Source organism: Oncorhynchus mykiss, chromosome 10 (genome assembly GCF_013265735.2).
Source record: "Oncorhynchus mykiss isolate Arlee chromosome 10, USDA_OmykA_1.1, whole genome shotgun sequence".
Taxonomy (NCBI): Eukaryota; Metazoa; Chordata; class Actinopteri; order Salmoniformes; family Salmonidae; genus Oncorhynchus; species Oncorhynchus mykiss.
In genome coordinates this window covers 3,918,677-3,940,677 of record NC_048574.1, presented here as the reverse complement: position 1 = coordinate 3,940,677, position 22,001 = coordinate 3,918,677, and the positions used below count along the sequence as shown (strand labels likewise).

The 22,001-nt window shown below is 50.6% G+C and overlaps 2 protein-coding genes and 1 pseudogene across 3 annotated transcripts in view; 2 read left to right on the top strand and 1 right to left on the bottom strand.

Moving 5' to 3' along the window:
- Window positions 1-10,480, top strand: part of LOC110492807 (coronin-6) — a 37,166-nt gene extending 26,686 nt beyond the window's left edge. Inside the window, exons 5-10 of one of the 2 annotated variants that reach the window (XM_036989506.1) lie at window positions 4,302-4,421; window positions 4,940-5,044; window positions 5,989-6,134; window positions 7,291-7,348; window positions 7,602-7,832; window positions 10,009-10,480. In XM_036989506.1, the coding sequence (XP_036845401.1) occupies window positions 4,302-4,421; window positions 4,940-5,044; window positions 5,989-6,134; window positions 7,291-7,348; window positions 7,602-7,832; window positions 10,009-10,131 (783 nt within the window). In that variant the 3' untranslated portion in view covers window positions 10,132-10,480. The remainder of the gene's footprint in view (window positions 1-4,301; window positions 4,422-4,939; window positions 5,045-5,988; window positions 6,135-7,290; window positions 7,349-7,601; window positions 7,833-10,008) is intronic. The other variant, XM_036989505.1, reaches the window with a different exon arrangement.
- A 1,264-nt stretch (window positions 10,481-11,744) lies between these two features.
- On the bottom strand, window positions 11,745-11,795 carry LOC118937064 (annotated as a pseudogene).
- A 5,416-nt stretch (window positions 11,796-17,211) lies between these two features.
- Window positions 17,212-22,001, top strand: part of LOC110491262 (protein ABHD15) — a 6,821-nt gene continuing 2,031 nt past the window's right edge. The window contains exons 1-3 of the mRNA XM_021564603.2: window positions 17,212-18,994; window positions 21,219-21,448; window positions 21,731-22,001. The exon at window positions 21,731-22,001 is cut by the window's right edge and continues 2,031 nt beyond it. Of these exons, the coding sequence (XP_021420278.2) occupies window positions 18,113-18,994; window positions 21,219-21,448; window positions 21,731-22,001 (1,383 nt within the window). The 5' untranslated portion in view covers window positions 17,212-18,112. The remainder of the gene's footprint in view (window positions 18,995-21,218; window positions 21,449-21,730) is intronic.

The following is a 22,001-nucleotide window of genomic DNA, read 5'->3' as shown; positions in this document are numbered from 1 at the left end:
GGGGAGGGGTGGGAAGTGGTGAGTTGGGGAGGGGTGGGAAGTGGTGAGTTGGGGAGGGGAGGGGGAGGGAGGTGGTGAGTTGGGGAGGGGTGGGAAGTGGTGAGTTGGGGAGGGTTGGGAGGTGGTGAGTTGGGGAGGGGTGGGAAGTGGTGAGTTGGGGAGGGGTGGGAAGTGGTGAGTTGGGGAGGGGAGGGGGAGGGAGGTGGTGAGTTGGGGAGGGGTGGGAAGTGGGGAGTTGGGGAGGGGTGGGAGGTGGTGAGCTGGGGAGGGGTGGGAAGTGGTGAGTTGGGGAGGGTTGGGAAGTGGTGAGTTGGGGAGGGGTGGGAAGTGGTGAGTTGGGGAGGGGAGGGGGAGGGAGGTGGTGAGTTGGGGAGGGGTGGGAGGTGGTGAGCTGGGGAGGGGTGGGAAGTGGTGAGTTGGGGAGGGGAGGGGGAGGGAGGTGGTGAGTTGGGGAGGGGTGGGAAGTGGGGAGTTGGGGAGGGGTGGGAGGTGGTGAGCTGGGGAGGGGTGGGAAGTGGTGAGTTGGGGAGGGGTGGGAGGTGGTGAGTTGGGGAGGGGTGGGAAGTGGTGAGATGGGGAGGGGGAAGTAGGTGGTGAGTTGGGGAGGGGTGGGAAGTGGTGAGTTGGTGAGGGGTGGGAGGTGGTGAGTTGGGGAGGGGTGGGAAGTGGTGAGTTGGGGAGGGAAGTGGTGAGTTGGGGTGGGAAGTGGTGAGTTGGGGAGGGGTGGGAAGTGGTGTGTTGGTGAGGGGTGGGAGGTGGTGAGTTGGGGAGGGGTGGGAAGTGGTGAGTTGGGGAGGGAAGTGGTGAGTTGGGGTGGGAAGTGGTGAGTTGGGGAGGGGTGGGAAGTGGTGAGATGGGGAGGGGGAGGGAGGTGGTGAGTTGGGGAGGGGTGGGAAGTGGTGAGTTGGGGAGGGGTGGGAAGTGGTAAGTTGGGGAGGGAAGTGGTGAGTTCGGGAGGGGTGGGAGGTGGTGAGTTGGGGAGGGGTGGGAAGTGGTGAGTTGGGGAGGGGTGGGAAGTGGTGAGTTGGGGAGGGGTGGGAAGTGGTGAGATGGGGAGGGGGAGGGAGGTGGTGAGTTGGGGAGGGGTGGGAAGTGGTGAGTTGGTGAGGGGTGGGAGGTGGTGAGTTGGGGAGGGGTGGGAAGTGGTGAGTTGGGGAGGGAAGTGGTGAGTTGGGGTGGGAAGTGGTGAGTTGGGGAGGGGTGGGAAGTGGTGAGTTGGTGAGGGGTGGGAGGTGGTGAGTTGGTGAGGGGTGAGAAGTGGTGAGATGGGGAGGGAAGTGGTGAGTTGGGGTGGGAAGTGGTGAGTTGGGGAGGGGTGGGAAGTGGTGAGATGGGGAGGGGGAGGGAGGTGGTGAGTTGGGGAGGGGTGGGAAGTGGTGAGTTGGGGAGGGAAGTGGTGAGTTGGGGTGGGAAGTGGTGAGTTGAGGAGGGGTGGGAAGTGGTGAGTTGGGGAGGGAAGTGGTGAGTTGGGGTGGGAAGTGGTGAGTTGGGGAGGGGTGGGAAGTGGTGAGATGGGGAGGGGGAGGGAGGTGGTGAGTTGGGGAGGGGTGGGAGGTGGTGAGTTGGGGAGGGGTGGGAGGTGGTGAGATGGGGAGGGAGGTGGTGAGTTGGGGAGGGGTGGGAAGTGGTGAGTTGGGGAGGGTTGGGAGGTGGTGAGTTGGGGAGGGGTGGGAAGTGGTGAGATGGGGAGGGGGAGGGAGGTGGTGAGTTGGGGAGGGGTGGGAAGTGGTGAGTTGGGGAGGGGTGGGAGGTGGTGAGTTGGGGAGAGGAGGGAAGTGGTGAGTTGGGGAGGGGTGGGAAGTGGTGAGTTGGGGAGGGAGGTGGTGGTGGTGAGTTGGGGAGGGAAGTGGTGAGTTGGGGTGGGAAGTGGTGAGTTGGGGAGGGGTGGGAAGTGGTGAGTTGGTGAGGGGTGGGAGGTGGTGAGTTGGTGAGGGGTGAGAAGTGGTGAGATGGGGAGGGAAGTGGTGAGTTGGGGTGGGAAGTGGTGAGTTGGGGAGGGGTGGGAAGTGGTGAGATGGGGAGGGGGAGGGAGGTGGTGAGTTGGGGAGGGGTGGGAAGTGGTGAGTTGGGGAGGGAAGTGGTGAGTTGGGGTGGGAAGTGGTGAGTTGGGGAGGGGTGGGAAGTGGTGAGTTGGGGAGGGAAGTGGTGAGTTGGGGTGGGAAGTGGTGAGTTGGGGAGGGGTGGGAAGTGGTGAGATGGGGAGGGGGAGGGAGGTGGTGAGTTGGGGAGGGGTGGGAAGTGGTGAGTTGGGGAGGGGTGGGAGGTGGTGAGTTGGGGAGAGGAGGGAAGTGGTGAGTTGGGGAGGGGTGGGAAGTGGTGAGTTGGGGAGGGAGGTGGTGGTGGTGAGTTGGGGAGGGGTGGGAGGGAGGTGGTGGTGGTGAGTTGGGGAGGGAGGTGGTGGTGGTGAGTTGGGGAGGGGTGGGAGGGAGGTGGTGTGTTGGGGAGGGGTAGGAGGAAGGTGGTGGTGGTGGTGAGTTGGGGAGGGGTGGGAGGGAGGTGGTGGTGGTGGTGAGTTGGGGAGGGGTGGGAGGGAGGTGGTGGTGGTGAGTTGGGGAGGGATGGAGGTGGTGAGTTGGGGAGGGGGGTGGTGGTGGTGAGTCGGGGAGGGAGGTGGTGGTGGTGAGTTGGGGAGGGGGGTGGTGGTGGTGAGTTGGGGAGGGGTGGGAAGTGGTGAGATGGGGAGGGGGAGGGAGGTGGTGAGTTGGGGAGGGGTGGGAAGTGGTGAGTTGGGGAGGGAAGTGGTGAGTTGGGGTGGGAAGTGGTGAGTTGAGGAGGGGTGGGAAGTGGTGAGTTGGGGAGGGAAGTGGTGAGTTGGGGTGGGAAGTGGTGAGTTGGGGAGGGGTGGGAAGTGGTGAGATGGGGAGGGGGAGGGAGGTGGTGAGTTGGGGAGGGGTGGGAGGTGGTGAGTTGGGGAGGGGTGGGAGGTGGTGAGATGGGGAGGGAGGTGGTGAGTTGGGAAGTGGTGAGTTGGGGAGGGTTGGGAGGTGGTGAGTTGGGGAGGGGTGGGAAGTGGTGAGATGGGGAGGGGGAGGGAGGTGGTGAGTTGGGGAGGGGTGGGAAGTGGTGAGTTGGGGAGGGGTGGGAGGTGGTGAGTTGGGGAGAGGAGGGAAGTGGTGAGTTGGGGAGGGGTGGGAAGTGGTGAGTTGGGGAGGGAGGTGGTGGTGGTGAGTTGGGGAGGGAAGTGGTGAGTTGGGGTGGGAAGTGGTGAGTTGGGGAGGGGTGGGAAGTGGTGAGTTGGTGAGGGGTGGGAGGTGGTGAGTTGGTGAGGGGTGAGAAGTGGTGAGATGGGGAGGGAAGTGGTGAGTTGGGGTGGGAAGTGGTGAGTTGGGGAGGGGTGGGAAGTGGTGAGATGGGGAGGGGGAGGGAGGTGGTGAGTTGGGGAGGGGTGGGAAGTGGTGAGTTGGGGAGGGAAGTGGTGAGTTGGGGTGGGAAGTGGTGAGTTGGGGAGGGGTGGGAAGTGGTGAGTTGGGGAGGGAAGTGGTGAGTTGGGGTGGGAAGTGGTGAGTTGGGGAGGGGTGGGAAGTGGTGAGATGGGGAGGGGGAGGGAGGTGGTGAGTTGGGGAGGGGTGGGAAGTGGTGAGTTGGGGAGGGGTGGGAGGTGGTGAGTTGGGGAGAGGAGGGAAGTGGTGAGTTGGGGAGGGGTGGGAAGTGGTGAGTTGGGGAGGGAGGTGGTGGTGGTGAGTTGGGGAGGGGTGGGAGGGAGGTGGTGGTGGTGAGTTGGGGAGGGAGGTGGTGGTGGTGAGTTGGGGAGGGGTGGGAGGGAGGTGGTGTGTTGGGGAGGGGTAGGAGGAAGGTGGTGGTGGTGGTGAGTTGGGGAGGGGTGGGAGGGAGGTGGTGGTGGTGGTGAGTTGGGGAGGGGTGGGAGGGAGGTGGTGGTGGTGAGTTGGGGAGGGATGGAGGTGGTGAGTTGGGGAGGGGGGTGGTGGTGGTGAGTCGGGGAGGGAGGTGGTGGTGGTGAGTTGGGGAGGGGGGTGGTGGTGGTGAGTTGGGGAGGGAGGTGGTGGTGGTGAGTTGGGGAGGGGGGTGGTGGTGGTGATTTGGGGAGGGAGGTGGTGGTGGTGAGTTGAGGAGGGGGGTGGTGGTGGTGAGTTGGGGAGGGGGGTGGTGGTGGTGAGTTGGGGAGGGGGGTGGTGGTGGTGAGTTGGGGAGGGGGTTGTGTTGTAAAGTGCTGTCATCGATGCTCCCGTTTCCGTGGAGATTGTGTTCATGGTAAAAGCTGCACATGACGGCTCAAACAGAAACGACCTGTAAATGTCAAGCTCACTACAACACGCCTCTGGCTTCTCCGTTCTGTCCAATAGGAGAGGATGGCTCCACACGATGGGATCCGACCAATGAGGGCCATCTTCACCAGAGACGGAAACCTGTTCACTACCGGCTTCACCAGGATGAGCCAGAGAGAGCTGGGCCTGTGGGACCCGGTAATAAACACAGACACAAGCCGACACACACACATACACACACACACACACACACACACACACACACAGTCAGGACACACAGTCAGGACACACAGACAGGACACACAGTGGCCAGGTGTTGACAGACACAGGCAAGACACTCACAGTGGACAGGTGTTGACAGACACAGGCAGGACACTCACAGAGGACAGGTGTTGACAGACACAGGCAGGACACTCACAGTGGACAGGTGTTGACAGACAGGACACACACAGTGGACAGGTGTTGACAGACAGGACACTCACAGTGGACAGGTGTTGACAGACACAGACAGGACACTCACAGTGGACAGGTGTTGACAGACAGGACACACACAGTGGACAGGTGTTGACAGACACAGACAGGACACTCACAGTGGACAGGTGTTGACAGACAGGACACACACAGTGAACAGGTGTGGACAGACACACTCATATCCATGACTCGTATCTCTTGAAGAACAATGAACATCAATCATGTATTTTCTAATCTTTCTTCAGACACATTTTGAGGAACCTATTGCTCTGCTGGAGTTGGACACAAGTAACGGTGTGTTGTTACCGTACTACGACCCAGACACCAACATGGTTTACCTCTGTGGAAAGGTATGACGTTATGAGCAGACACGCACGCCCACACACGCACACACACACACACACACACACACACACAGACACTCACACGCGCGCGCGCACACGCACACGCACGCACACACACACACACACACACACACACACACACACACACACACACACACACACACACACACACACACACACACACACACCAACATGGTTTACCTCTGTGGATGACGTTATGAGCAGACACACACACACACACACGCACGCACGCACACACACACACCCTCTCTGTGTACAGTGACAGTAGATAATACTACCTCCTCTAGTACTACTAGTGCTGTAAACCTCCCTTTAGATCAGGGCTGTCAAACTCATTCCATGGACAGCCTAGTGTCTGCTGGTTTTTCAATTAAGCCCTAGACAACCAGGTGAGGGGAGTTCCTTACTAATTAATGACCTTATTTCATCAATCAGGTACAAGGGAGGAGCGAAAACACCCAAAGACAATTAGCCCTCCGTGGAATGAGTTTGACACGTGCTTTAGTAGTAAATAATGTTGTCCCCTCCCCTCTTCTACCCTCTCCTCCTCTCCTTTCTCCTCCCCTATCAACCTCCTTTCCTCTGCTCTGCTCTCCCCTCCCCTCACCTCCGCTCTCCACCCCTTCTCTCCCTTCATCTCCTCTCCCCTCCCCTGCTATCCCTTCCCGACCCCTCCTCTCCCACCCCTCCTCTTGCCTCCCTTACTCCCATCTCCTCTGCTCTCCCCTTACCTCACCTCCGCTCTCCACCCCTCCTCTCCTCTCCTCACCCCTCCTCTCCCTTCATCTCCTCTCCCCTCCCCTGCTATCCCTTCCCGACCCCTCCTCTCCCACCACTCCTCTCGCCTCCCTTACTCCCATCTCCTCTGCCCTCCCCTTACCTCACCTCCCCACTACTCTCCTCTTTGCTCTCCCCTCCCACCTCTCCAGGGGGACAGTAGTATCCGGTACTTTGAGATAACAGAGGAGCCTCCCTATGTCCACTACCTCAGTACCTTCAGCAGCAAGGAGCCTCAGAGGGGGATGGGCTTCATGCCCAAGAGAGGAGTGGATGTCAGCAAGTGTGAAATTGCCAGGTAGGAGACTCACACACATACAAACACACCCACACACATACAAGCACACTACACTCAAGGAACCCCTGGAGAGCCCCTGGAGATCCTCAAGGAGCTCCTGGAGATCATTAAGGAGCCCCTGGAGATCATTAAGGAAAACCTGGAGATCCTCAAGGAGCCACTGGAGATCCTCAAGGAACCCCTGAAGGTCCTCAAGGAGCCCCTGGAGATCCTCAAGGAGCCCCTGGAGATACTCAAGGAACCCCTGGAGATCATTAAGGAAAACCTGGAGATCCTCAAGGAGCCCCTGGAGATCATTAAGGAAAACCTGGAGATCCTCAAGGAGCCCCTGGAGATCCTCAAGGAGCCCCTGGAGATCCTCAAGGAGCCCCTGGATATACTCAAGGAACCATTGCTAGTCAGTGGTTCCTATTTGCACCTTCGGAGGGTTGAGGGGTTCTTGGAGGAACCTTTAATGTTGCAATGCAGCAACAGGTCCCTAAAGGAACCCTGGAGCGGAGGTGTGGCTTAGTAGAGGTGTGGCTTTAAGATCAATGTTTTCTGGAGTAAATGTCATTCCTGTTCATCTGTTCTGTTGTATAGTTTAAAACCTCTTCAGCTGCAATAAAGGACTATATAAATATATATCTTTACAATTACAAAATAAGGTGACCCCCCCCGAAATCCAGATAGAGATGTGTAAATTACACCTTCTGTCCTAATATCACTGTAGCATCAGCTATGATGCAACAAATGTACCTGTCGCAAAGTGAGAAAGTTACCAGCTGTCTGTCAGCACCCTGAGCGTTGATGATTGATCATTGAGAAAGCAGAGAGATTGGCCATAGAGAAGCTACATTTAGACATTGTATATTATTTATATATATTTATATGCAAATGATTTAACAGTTCCATTTTACATCATGCTGTTCATAGAAAACATTTATTATAATTTACCAGTTTTTCGCAAGTATTTATCCCGGGAAACTAAGAGTGGGTTTGGGAGGTAAATCTTAGTAAATCTCGGTAACCCGGTTCCTGTCAATAAACACACACACACACAATTAGGGATAGATGTTATGCACAGGTGCACAGGGTGTAGGCTTTAGCTCAGCAGGCTAATGTGAGAGTATTTGTTGTGGTTATTCTCTAAATCTGACTTTTCTCTGTTCTCCAGATTATATAAACTCCATGACAAGAAGTGTGAACCCATTGCCATGACAGTACCTAGAAAGGTAAGTCTCTCTCTCTCTCTCTCTCTCTCTCTCTCTCTCTCTCTCTCTCTCTCCTTACATTAACACAGATGTCAAACTCATTCCACGGAGGGCTGAGTGTCTGTGGGTTTTCTCTCCTCCCTGTCTAGGGCTTAATTGAAAAACCAGCAGACACTAGGCCCTCCATGGAATGTGTTTGACAGCCCTGCATTAACGGCTTGTTAAAACGAGCCATGTTTCCCTCTCTCCCCATTTGCACCTCTCTCCCCTCCAGTCGGACCTGTTCCAGGATGATCTGTATCCAGACACGGCGGGCCCCGACCCGGCCCTGGAGCCAGAGGAGTGGCTGGAGGGGCGAGACGAGGACCCCATCCTTCAGTCCATGAGGGATGGCTACGTTCCCCCCAAGAGCCGCGAGCTCAAAGTTGCTAGGAAGAATGTTCTGGACTCTAGACCCACCCCCAGACGCAGCATGTCCTCCTGCGATGGCTCAGCCAACCTGCCCGTGAGTCACACTAAATATATCACCTCTTTATCTGACTGTTTGTCTAAAAATCATTGTCCCCGACATGTCTGTCCTGTCCCTGTACCTGTCTGTCCTGTACATGTCTGGCCTGTCCTGTACCTGTCTGTCCTCTCCTTGACCTGTCTGTCCTGTACCTGTCTGTCCTCTCCTTGACCTGTCTGTCCTGTACCTGTCTGTCCTGTCCCTGTCTGTCCTGTCCCTGGCCTGTCTGTCCTGTCCTTGACCTGTCTGTCCTGTACCTGTCTGTCCTCTCCTTGACCTGTCTGTCCTGTACCTGTCTGTCCTCTCCTTGACCTGTCTGTCCTGTACCCGTCTGTCCTCTCCTTGACCTGTCTGTCCTGTACCTGTCTGTCCTGTCCCTGGCCTGTCTGTCCTGTCCTTGACCTGTCTGTCCTGTACCTGTCTGTCCTCTCCTTGACCTGTCTGTTCTGTACCTGTCTGTCCACTCCTTGACCTGTCTGTTCTGTACCTGTCTGTCCTGTCCTCTCCTTGACCTGTCTGTCCTGTACCCGTCTGTCCTCTCCTTGACCTGTCTGTCCTGTACCTGTCTGTCCTGTCCCTGGCCTGTCTGTCCTGTCCTTGACCTGTCTGTCCTGTACCTGTCTGTCCTCTCCTTGACCTGTCTGTTCTGTACCTGTCTGTCCACTCCTTGACCTGTCTGTTCTGTACCTGTCTGTCCTGTCCTGTCCTTGACCTTTCTGTCCTGTACCTGTCTGTCCTCTCCTTGACCTGTCTGTCCTGTCCTTGATCTGTCTGTACTGTACCTGTCTGTCCTCTCCTTGACCTGTCTGTCAAGTCCTTGACCTGTCTGTTCTGTACCTGTCTGTCCTGTCCCTGGCCTGCCTGTCCTGTCCTTGACCTGTCTGTCCTGTACCTGTCTGTCCTGTCCTTGACCTGTCTGTCCTGTACATGTCTGGCCTGTCCTTGACCTGTCTGTCCTGTACCTGTCTGTCCTGTCCCTGTCTGTCCTGTCCCATGGGCTGTCTGTCCTGTCCTTGACCTGTCTGTCCTGTACCTGTCTGTCCTCTCCTTGACCTGTCTGTCCTGTACCTGTCTGTCCTCTCCCTGACCTGTCTGTCCTGTACCTGTCTGTCCTGTCCCTGGCCTGTCTGTCCTGTCCTTGACCTGTCTGTCCTGTACCTGTCTGTCCTCTCCTTGACCTGTCTGTTCTGTACCTGTCTGTCCACTCCTTGACCTGTCTGTTCTGTACCTGTCTGTCCTGTCCTGTCCTTGACCTTTCTGTCCTGTACCTGTCTGTCCTCTCCTTGACCTGTCTGTCCTGTCCTTGATCTGTCTGTACTGTACCTGTCTGTCCTCTCCTTGACCTGTCTGTCCTGTCCTTGACCTGTCTGTTCTGTACCTGTCTGTCCTGTCCCTGGCCTGCCTGTCCTGTCCTTGACCTGTCTGTCCTGTACCTGTCTGTCCTCTCCTTGACCTGTCTGTTCTGTACCTGTCTGTCGTGTACCTGTCTGTCCTGTACCTGTCTGTCCTGTCCTTGACCTGTCTGTCCTGTCCTTGACCTGTCTTTCCTCTCCCTGACCTGTCTGTCCTGTACCTGTCTGTCCTGTACCTGTCTGTCCTGTACCTGTCTGTCCTGTCCTTGACCTGCCTGTCCTGTCCTTGACCTGTCTTTCCCATTTCTTCTTTCCATCTCTTCTTTCCCTTCCTCCTTCCATCTCTTCCTCCCTCTCTCTCCTTCCTCCATCTCGCCTTCTTCCATCCCTCCATCCTCTCTCTCCTTCCTCCCTCTCTCTCTTTCGTCCATCCCTCCTTCCCTCTCTCCTTCCCTCCCTCCTTCCTTCCTTCCCTCCCTCCATCCCTCCTTCCCTCTCTCCTTCCCTCCTTCCTCCTTCCCTCTATCCATCCCTCCTCTCTCCTTCCCTCCTTCCCTCCCTCCATCCCTCCTTCCCTCTCTCCTTCCCTACCTCCATCCCTCCTTCCTCCTTCCCTCTCTCCTTCCCTACCTCCATCCCTCTTTCCTCCTTCCCTCTCTCCTTCCCTCCCTCCATCTCTCCTTCCTCCTTCCCTCCCTCCATCCCTCCTTCCTCCTTCCCTCTCTCCATCCCTCCATCCCTCCTTCCCTCTCTCCTTCCCTCCCTCCATCCCTCTCTCCTTCCCTCCTTCCCTCTCTCCTTCCCTCCCTCCATCCCTCCAGCCTCAGTTGGTAGATCGGTTGTTGGAGGAAGTTAAGAATCTCAAGGTGACAGTTCTGTCTCAAGAGAAGAGAATCTGTGACCTGGAGAATAAACTATCCAAGTATACCAACGGCACAGCCTGACACACACACACACACACACACACACACACACACACACACCGCGGCAACCCCTACACACACAAATACGGATACAACGTTAAAACACACTGAAACAACAGCGCCATTCCCCTACACACACTGCACAATAACCTTACTTACCTTATATACACAGTGTGACCTTTAAAGGAGCATTGTCAGTGGTGCCGTGTGCAACCTGCCTTTAAATGAATCTGTCCCTAACAATCCCAATAACCCCTAACTTCAAACACACATAACCCCCACCCCCCCCAAAACATAAACATAACCCCCCACCCCCCGAAAGAAACACACATAACCCCCCACCCCACCCAAAAAAACACATACCCCCCCCCAAAAAAAACCACACATAACCCCCCCACCCCCCCAAAAAACACACATAACCCCCCCACCCCCCAAAAACACACACATAACCCCCCACCCCCCAAAAACACACACATAACCCCCCACCCCCCAAAACACACACATAACCCCCCACCCCCCAAAAACACACACATAACCCCCCACCCCCCAAAACACACACATAACCCCCCACCCCACAAAAACACACACATAACCCCCCCACCCCCCAAAAACACACACATAACCCCCCACCCCCCAAAAACACACACATAACCCCCCACCCCCCAAAACACACACATAACCCCCCACCCCCCAAAACACACACATAACCCCCCACCCCACAAAAACACACACATAACCCCCCACCCCCCAAAACACACATATGCATAAAAACACACACCACACCAATGCTCACCCTAGAGAGAGAGAGATGTCAGTTGAACATACTGTATGAGTAAAAGGTTGTGAGAAAGTGAGCTGTTAGTAGGTTTGCAAAATTTCCGGTCATTTCTCCAAAATTTTCCAGAAATCTTGTGTTTGAAGATTTCTAGAATCAGGAGAGAATAAGCCGGAAATCTGGAATCCTCCAAACAGGATTTCTGGAAAACCTGGGAATTTTTTTGAAAGTTCCCACATGAAAAAACACTGTAGTGTATACTATGGTAGGACTACTGTAGTATTTACTGTAGTGTTTATACGGAGTGGAGTCAGCAAAATATTGTAGTATTTAGGGTTTATTATAGTATAAATACTGTAGTAAAAATAACAGTATGTACTGTAGTATTTTTGCAGACTGTAGTATACAGTAGTATTTACTGTAGTATTTTTGCAGACTGTAGTATACTGTAGTATTTTTGCAGACTGTCGTATACTGTAGTATTTACTGCAGTATTTTTGCAGACTGTAGTATACTGTAGTATTTACTGTTGTGTTTTTGCAGACTGTCGTATACTGTAGTATTTACTGCAGTATTTTTGCAGACTGTAGTATACTGTAGTATTTACTGTAGTATTTTTGCAGACTGTAGTATACTGTAGTATTTACTGTAGTATTTTTGCAGACTGTAGTATACTGTAGTATTTACTGTTGTGTTTTTGCAGACTGTGGTATACTGTAGTATTTACTGCAGTATTTTTGCAGACTGTCGTATACTGTAGTATTTACTGCAGTATTTTTGCAGACTGTCGTATACTGTAGTATTTACTGTTGTGCTTTTATTTTATTATCTTTGACATAGAAGTGTGTGTGTTGGGGGGGGGGGCTCCTTGAAGAAACCTGCTGGAGAAATACTAAAAGAGCAAATTTTCTGTAAGGAAAGGAGACTTCAGCGCTTCTGCTCTTCTCTACAACCTGTGATGGAACACAATATACGGTCTAAACTCTGCATGTCGGTTTCTCATACGGGGGCGGGGAATGGGGGCGGGGAATGGGGGCGGGGAATGGGCAGGGTAAATGCAAATTGAAATACTGTAGTATTTACTATATTCTTTTTAAACATAGTGTTTTTTTCTGACATTATTGTAGTATTTACTACAGTGGTATTTTGTTGATAATGCTGTAGTATTTACTATAGTATTCTACAGCATGCTACAAAATTCTATACTAAGTACTACACATGATTGAGGGATACTACAGTGTGTAGTACAGTATACTAAAGTTTACTACAGTATTTTATATTAAATCCTGTAGTATTCTATAGTAAACTGTAGTATTTGTGTCTATGTGGGTTATCTGAATTTTGCAGCCAACCCTAGTTTTGAGTTTGTATTTACATACTGTCCAAAAGATTAATGCAGGTCTGGTTGAAGGACTAAAGTAAGTGATTCAAGTCGTTTTAGATGTTTTATATTATTGTTTTCAGAGGAAAGGTTTTGATGAAAGTTCTCTCGCTCTAGGTGCTTCTGGAAATTGGATCACACACACTCTGTCCCCCACTCTGTCCCACTCCTCTGTCTCCCACTCCTCTGTCCCCCTCCTCTGTCCCCCACCCTGTCCCACTCCTCTGTCCGCCTCCTCTGTCCCCCACCCTGTCCCACTCCTCTGTCTCCCACTCCTCTGTCCCCCCACTCTGCCCCCCTCCTCTGTCCCCCCACTCTGCCCCCCTCCTCTGTCCCCCCACTCTGCCCCCCTCCTCTGTCCCCCACTCTGCCCCCCTCCTCTGTCCCCCCACTCTGCCCCCCTCCTCTGTCCCCCCACTCTGCCCCCCTCCTCTGTCCCCCACCCTGTCCCACTCCTCTGTCTCCCACTCCTCTGTCCCCCCACTCTGCCCCCCTCCTCTGTCCCCCCACTCTGCCCCCCCTCCTCTGTCCCCCACTCTGCCCCCCTCCTCTGTCCCCCCACTCTGCCCCCCTCCTCTGTCCCCCCACTCTGCCCCCCTCCTCTGTCCCCCCACTCTGCCCCCCTCCTCTGTCCCCCACTCTGCCCCTCTCTGTCCCCCACCCTGTCCCCCTCCTCTGTCCCCCCACTCTGCCCCCCTCCTCTGTCCCCCCACTCTGTCCCCCCACTCTGCCCCCACCCCTCTGTCCCCCACTCTGCCCCCCTCCTCTGCCCCCCTCCTCTGCCCCCACTCCTCTGCCCACCTCCTCTGCCCCCACTCCTCTGTCCCCCCACTCTGCCCCCCTCCTTATCCGCCCATCGCCGACCAATACTCAGTAATAACAGGACCTGTCAACCTTTTCAAAATGTAAATAGTGCGATTATAAAAATAACAAAAATAACAAAACTATTTTTGTGTATTCTGTAAAGGATGAGACACGACATCAATAAAAACAATCTTTCTTTTTTTTAAAGCTTGGGCTATCCTTTCAATTTCTCATGGAGATGCTCATATTGTAGCTATGTGTTATTAGGTATTAGGTCAGAAAATGGTGGCAAATCCCCAAGTCTCTCCCTCCCCATCTCTCTCTCTCACTCACACACACACACACACACACACACACACACCCTGACCTCCCTTGCACGCACGCACGCACACACACACACACACACACACACACACACAGGGAGAAACAAAGTGAAATATACTGCTGTTCTCAGAATCAATAACCTGATAACCTCTGATGGCTCTGTGTGTGTGTGTGTGTGTGTGTGGTGTGGTGTGGTGTGGTGTGGTGTGGTGTGGTGTGTGTGGTGTGTGTGTGTGTGTGGGTCAGGGTTTCCGTTATGAAAATGAGGTGCCTGTCATTTGACCGGCAGCATTTACCGGACATTTGAGAAAAGTCCTGGCACCATACAGTGCATTCGGAAAGTTTTCAGACCCCACCTGATTTACATAAGTATTCAGACCCCGCATTATTTACATAAGCATTCAAACCCCACCTTATTTACATAAGTATTCAGACCCCACCTTATTTACATAAGTATGCAGACCCCGCCTTATTTACATAAGCATTCAGACCCCACCTTATTTACATAAGTATTCAGACCTTGCCTTATTTACATAAGTATGCAGACCCCACCTTATTTACATAAGTATTCAGACCCCACCTTATTTACATAAGTATTCAGACCCTTTGCTATGAGACTCAAAATTGAGCTCAGGTGCATCCTGTTTCCATTGAGCAAATCGAGAATGCAATGACTTGTGTTCTTCTTACCGCGCACTTTGAAGATGTTCCAGTAACTGACTGGTTACCACATGTCCTTTTCCTCATCCAAAAAGACGAGTAACGAACAGCAAAAAAAAATCACTAGTCTATACGTCGGCAGAACGGGAGTTTCATATTTCGGGAAGCACATTTTCACCAGAAAATAAAATGTACATTTATCATAAAGCATTCCATGCATCATCGCATTTACAGACTTATGTAAGATAGCTTACTATTTGTAACGTGATGAGTATATTGGATAGTCATAATTTAGGCCAAAAAATATATAACTCAATCCCTTATCGCAAAAAAAAAGAGAAGAAAATAAGACAATGCATGGTTTACCGCGTATTATATAAAGTAGAGGACTGGGCTGTTGGATTTATCAGATACGTTCCTTCTTTCTTTGCACGAGAGAAAAATGCATTCAATTCGACTACACTTTGTACGACTGGAGTTTTACTACGATAGATTACCGGACAAACAATCGATAAAAGCGACTTTGGAACAAAGAGGAAAGAGACAAATAGATATTTCTATTTCTAGAATATATAGAAATATATATAGAATATATAGAAAATATATAGAAATATATAGAAATAGATTATGACAGGAGGAAACATTTTTTTTTTTTTTTACAATAAACAAAACTTTTAAGTGCCACTGACCCAACAATAATGAGTGAATATGCTCTCCTCTGGTGCCAACAAAATAGGTATATCGCCTAACGTTACTGTTGTTCGCTCAACTAAAAGAAAGATTCGAGTATTTTCAAAATCTTCTCTTTACCATTTGCTTTCCAAACTGTTTTCCCACAATTTAATTGAATATTGCAATATGCCTGTGTAACAGTATAACTTTAAACCGTCCCCTCGCCCATACCGATACCGATTGAAACACTATTTAGCGCGCACCACCGCTAACTAGCTAGCCGTTTCACATCCGTTACACCTGGCTGGGTCTACTTTTTTTCACTGACAGTCGCAACTCAACAATCATCTATTTGGTATTTGCAGCGTACAAATAAATACATTGTGGATTGTTTTAAATCGAATTGCCTACAGCTCTCTTTCCTTCCCGCTGTAGGCAATTCGGTTTAAAACAATCCACAATTTATTTATTTTTTAAGGCTACGGGAATCTAATGATCCTCTGTGGCCAAAACTTGCTTTAGTAGTCTATTTTGAATGAATTTATTTATGTATAGACAGGAGTAGGCTAATTAGGCTATATACACTACATGGCCAAAGGTATGTGGGCACAAGCTCATCGAACATCTAATTCCAAAATCTTGGGCATTAATATGGAGTTGGCCCCCCCCCCCCTTTGCTGCTATAACAGCCTCCACTCTTTATGCTCTTATGGTCTTATGGCTTTCCACTAGATGTTGGAACATTGCTGCGGGGACTTGCTTCCATTCAGCCACGAGAGCATTAGTGAGGTCGGGCACTGATGTTGGTTGATTAGGTCTGGCTCGCAGTCGGCGTTCCGATTAATCCCAAAGGTGTTCAATGAGGTTGAGGTCAGGGCTCTGTGAGGGCCAGTCAAGTTCTTCCACACCGATCTTGACAAACCATTTCTGTATGGACCTCACTTTGTGCATGAAACAGGAAAGGGCCTGCCCTAAACTGTTGCCACAAAGTTGGAAGCACAGAATTATCTAGAATGTCATTGTATGCTGTAGCGTTAAGATTTCCCTTCACTGTAACTTTTTTATTTATTTAACCTTTATTTAACTAGGCAAGTCAGTTAAGAACAAATTCTTATTTTACAATGAGGCCTACCCCGGCCAAACCCTCCCGTAACCCGGACGACGCTGAGCCAATTGTGCGCTGCCCTATGGAATCGAACCAAGGTTTGTAGTGACACCTCTAGCACTTACATGCAGTGCCTTAGACTGGGAGCCCTTTAAGGGGCATAGCCCCAACCGTGAAAAACAGCCCCAGACCATCATTCCTCATCCACCAAACTTTACAGTTGGCACTATGCATTGGGCCAGGTAGCGTTGGCATTGCTCATGGTGATCATAGGCTTGTATACAGCTGCTCGGCCATGGAAACCCATTTAATGAAGCTTCCATTTAACAGTTATTGTGCTCACGCTGCATCCAGTTTGGAACTCGAGTGTCCACATACCTTTGGTCATGTAGTGTAATTTTGGTAATTTATTTAAATGTACTTAGGGAAAGATTTACCTAGCCTATGAACCTATGTTAATCTACTATACCCCATAGTAGAAAATGATATGTTCAGAAGCAAGGTAAAACATACCTCATAAAGTGTAGTAAAACGTTCGGGTTTCAATGTTTTTATGTTTTCCAATTGCGTACTGCCTCAAACTCATTGCAAAGTGGTGTGTGACGTGCTGATGAAGCCTACCTTCCGTGGACTATGTATTTGAATGGTGAATGGGAAGCGCTTCAATTACCAGTTGTGAAATACAAATATGAAGAAGAAAAAAAAATGATCATGGCCAAAAAACAATTTTTTTTAAACACGTGATTGCATTTAGAATTGTTTCGCAGTGATTGGGCTTATTAGACCGCTGTCCGAAAATATGTTCTGCTCGAAGACTGAAATTCCTCTCCGTGTCTGTATGACGTGTGTGTGATCAATAAGATACATAACACGTGCCAATTTAATTCCACGAAATTATGCAAATGAACGCATAGACCGATAAACATGACAGGTCAAATGTATTTCCATCAACTGGCCTTATTTCTCGCTCTCCTGGACAATTGGCCGGTGGCAATTTTATTTATCGGCTTTTCTATTTTTTTTTTAAAGGCCAAAAGCCGTAATTACCGCTAACCAAACCCTGGTGTGTCTGTGTAAGCAACATAGAAACCATAGTTTATCACCAGCCAATTGTTGATGTGACCACTTTGATTGGTTGAGTTTAGATATTCATGTTTGCTCAGGGTTTGCTCAGTCCAACACGTGTAACTGTTATCTGTTTACCCAAATTGCCAAATTACCTTCTCTATGTAGACATGGAATAAAAGTGTTGTGTCTGTTCTTTTCACTCTATATCTATGGTGAGTTTAAGCCCAGCACTGATTGCTAATGATTTAGAGAGGGAGGGAGGGAGGGACTAATGGGGTTGGGAAAGAGGGATAGCGGAGGGTGAGAGGTATATTTGGTATCTAAAAGAGAGAGAGAGAGAGAGAGAGAGAGAGAGAGAGAGTAAGGTGACGTGCTCTCCCCCTCACCTTTTTTCTCTCAGTCTATTCGTTCTGTCACTCGTAGAGGTTGAGCAACACTAACTGGCTGCTATATTAGCAGGGGACAAAGGGAGAAACAGTGGAGCCAACACTGCTTCAAAGACCTGGTATACTAGATCAATGGACTGCTGTAAAGACCTGCTATACTAAATCACTGGACTGCTGTAAAGACCTGCTATACTAGATCACTGGACTGCTGTAAAGACCTGCTATACTAGATCACTGGACTGCTGTAAAGACTTGGTATACTAGATCACTGGACTGCTGTAAAGACCTGCTATACTAGATCACTGGACTGCTGCAAAGGCCTGCTACATTATACAAGATCAATGAAATGCTGTAAAGACCTGCTATACAAGATCACTGGACTGCTGCAATGACCTGCTACATTATACAATATCACTGGACTGCTGTAAAGATCTGCTATACTAGATCAATGTAAATACCTGCTATACAACCCTGTCTGTACTAGCTCTCTGGGCGATCCATATCTGTTACTCAGGGCCACATTCAGTAGCCACCAAATGAGAGAAAATGTTGTGAATGGGAAGAGGTTCTAGCTGACCTGTAAAACTTGAACTTGTAGAGTTCTAGACCTGGACATTCTGGAGTTCTAGACCTGGACATTCTGGAGTTCTAGACCTGGACATTCTGGAGTTCTAGACCTGGACATTCTGGAGTTCTAGACCTGGACGTTGTAGAGTTCTAGACCTGGACGTTGTAGAGTTCTAGACCTGGACGTTGTAGAGTTCTAGACCTGGACGTTGTAGAGTTCTAGACCTGGACGTTGTAGAGTTCTAGACCTGGTTCTAAACATGGTAACAATGGCCACTAACCAGGATGTCGTCTCCTCCTGTGAGTGGGAGTATGACAGGGTGTTGTACCTCCTGCCCTCCCTGCTGCTGTTCCTGCTCTACCTGGCTCTCCGCTGGCCCCCGGTACAGCGAATGGCGAGGCTGGGGGTGATGGCTGCTGCCTGGTGGCTGTGGGTGGCACTGTGCTGGGTCCTGGAGCTCCCCATCCACCACCCTCACACAGAGCCAGGCTGGGGCAAGGAGAGGGCAGGAACACAGGAACAGGAGCATGGATCATCCCCAGGCCTTGCCATAGGACCGTCAACAGATAAAAGCTGGGGTAGGGAGAGTGGAATGGGCCTTGGCTTGGGATCATATCCAGCCCTCTCCCCAGCCCCAGGACCCACTCTAGCTTGTAAGCCCACAGCCCTGGCCCGGTTCCTGCTCCAGCACTGCTGTTCCCTGGCCAGACCCAGACTGGCCCCATGGCCCAGGGGGGACCCCCACCTCCAGACCCTCTCAAGTTTGCTATTGGGGGGCCTGACTGCAGGAGACCAGGGACAAGAGGTCAACTTTACCCGAGACCACCTTCTACTGAAGGATGGGGGGGTAGTGGCTCTGGACTGGGCTGTAGGAGTAGGTGGGGGAGAGGCGGTGGGACGGGAGAGAGGGAAGGAGCACCATCCTGGGGGGAAGGCATTGGGCTGCCACACCTCCACACCTCCAATCCTCCTCCTCATCCCTCACTACTGGGGAGGAGTGACGCCCCACCTGAGAGGTCTGTGTAGAATGGCTCTTCGTCAGGGTTTCTATTCCCTCGTGTTTCACCGTAGGGGCACGGGGGGGTGCCCTCTCACCACGCCACGGCTGACTGAGTATGGAGACTCTGTTGACCTGATGCAGGTACACAATAATATTACTATAATAATTGTATGGTCTATAATTGACCTAATAATGATATTGTGTATAATGTTGAACATACAAATGCTGAATGGCACGCATGCATACAACGTGGTCTCAGTACTCTGACATCTCAGACTTTACAGTTAAAGTCGGAAGGTTTATGTACACCTTAGCCAAATACATTTAAACTCAGTTTTTCACAATTCCTGACATTTAATCCAAGTTAACATGTCTTAGGTCCGTTAGGATCACCACTTTTATTTTAAGAATGTGAAATGTCAGTATTATAGTAGAGTGATTTATTTCCGCTTTTATTTCTTTCATCACATTCCCAGTGGGACAGAAGTTTACATACACTCAATTAGTATTTGGTAGCATTGCCTTTAAATTGTTTGACCCTGGGTGAGTTTTGGGTAGCCTTCCTCAAGCTTCCCACAATAAGTTGGGTGAATTTCAGCCCATTCCTCCAGACAGAGCTGGTGTAACTGAGTCAGGTTTGTAGGCCTTCTTGCTCGCACATGCTTTTTCAGTTCTGCCCCAAAACATTCTATGGGATTGAGATCAGGGCTTTGTGATGGCCACTCCAATACCTTGACACAACTTTGGAAGTATGCTTGGGGTCATTGTCCATTTGGAAGATCCATTTGCAACCAAGTATCAACTTCCTGAATGATGTCTTGAGATGTTGCTTCTATATATCCACATCATTTTCCTCCCTCATGATGCCATCTATTTGTGAAGTGCACAGGTCCCTCCTGCAGCAAAGCACCACAACAACATGATGCTGCCACACCCGTGCTTCATGGTTGGGATGGTGTTCTTCGGCCTGCAAGCATCCCCCTTTTTCTCCAAACATAATGATGGTCATTATGGCCAAACGGTTCTATTTTTGTTTCATCAGACCAGAGAACATTTCTCCAAAAAGTACGATCTTTGTCCCCATGTGCAGTTCCAAACCGTAATCTGGCTATTGTTATGCCAGTTTTGGAGCAGTAGCTTCTTCCTTGCTGAGCGGCCTTTCAGGTTATGTCGATATAGGACTTGTTTTACTGTGGATATAGATACTTTTGTACCTGTTTCCTCCAGCATCTTCAAAAGGTCCTTTGCTGTTGTTTTGGGATTGAATTGCACTTTTCGCACCAAAGTACGTTCATCTCTAGGAGACAGAACGCGTCTCCTTCCTGAGCGGTATGACGGCTGCGTGGTCCCATGGTGTTTATAATGGCGTACTATTGTTTGTACGGATGAACGTGGTACCTTCAGGCGTTTGGAAATTGCTCCCAAGGATGAACCAGATTTACGGAGGTCTACAACTTTTTTTGAGGTCTTGGTTGATTTCTTTTGATTTTCCCATGATGTCAAGCAAAGAGGCACTGAGTTTGAAGGTAGGCCTTGAAATACATCAACAGGTACACCTCCAATTGACTCAAATTATGTCAATTATCCTATCAGAAGCTTCTAAAGCAATGACATAATTTTCTGGAATTTTCCAAGCTGTTTAAAGGTACAGTCAATTTGGTGTATGTAAACTTCTGACCCATTGGAATTGTGATATAGTGAATTATAAGTGAAATAATCTGTCTGTAAACAATTGTTAGAAAAATGACTTGTGTCATGCACAAAGTAGATGTCCTAACCGACTTGCCAAAACTATAGTTTGTTAACAAGAAATTTGTGGAGTGGTTGAAAACCAACCTAAGGGTATGTAAACTTCCAACTTAAACTGTAAATGCACACCTAGGTCCCATCCTAGTGAGACCATTGAGCTAGTCCTAGAACCCTCCTAGCGAGACCATTGAGCTAGTCCTAGAACCCTCCTAGTGAGACCATTGAGCTAGTCCTAGAACCCTCCTAGTGATACCATTGAGCTAGTCCTAGAACCCTCCTAGTGAGACCATTGGAGCTAGTCCTAGAACCCTCCTAGTGAGACCATTGAGCTAAGTCCTAGAACCCACCTAGTGAGACCCCTCCTAGTGAGTGTAGCAATATCAGTAAGTTAGCTAGCTGGTTTTCTAACAATATCAGTAGGCTAGCTAGCCGGTTTCATAACAATATCAGTAAGTTAGCTAGCTGGTTTTCTAACAATATCAGTAAGCTAACTAGCTAGCTGGTTTTATAACAATATCAGTAGGCTAGCTAGCTAGCTGGTTTTATTACAATATCAGTAAGCTAGCTAGCTGGTTTTATAACAATATTAAACAACCTTTAACCTTGTGTCCTCCAGACAGTAGCATATGTGCGTAGCCGGCACCCGTCCTCTGTGCTGGTAGCGGTGAGCGAGGGTTCTGGTTCGGGCCTGCTGCTGTCCTACTTGGGAGAGTGTGGCTCCTCCTCTTACCTGACGGCTGCAGCCTGCATCTCACCTGTCCTGCAGGGCCAACTGTGGTTTGACACGCCCCTGCCGCCACTCTACCGCTGGGCAGTGCTGATCCAACGCAAACTGCAGCTCAGCAGGTAGGAGAGAGATGATGATGATGATGATGATGATTATCGTTATGATGTTTATGTTAACCCACAGACCAGTATTACACAGTGTACCTTTTTGATGTCATTTCCCCCTACATTATCACCTTCAGGATAAACGTTGACGGCTGAACCGTAAATTACCTGGAAAAGTCCATTATAGTGTGCCACTCTAACAATGCCTGGCATTGAATCCCGGCCATGGTGACGATGGGGTTGGTAAACTGAGCTAAAGCATCAGAGATGATGTTCTGACTTCTTCTTCCTCCCCAGGTATGCCAGTGCCCTTCGTGGGGTGTTAGATGTAGACAGGGCTCTCCACTGTTCCTCCCTCAGAGACTTTGAAGAGACCCTGTTCTGCTCTGCACTGCGACCCAATATCCCCCACCACCCAACCAGTCACACACCGACCCCAGGGGCCAGAACCGCCAGCGGGACACCAACCACCAAACCAGGGGCTACTGTACCCCCCCTGAACACCCCCCATCTGACGGGACCCCACAACACCAAACTGGAGGCCATGCCCGGTGCCAAAACCATCTCC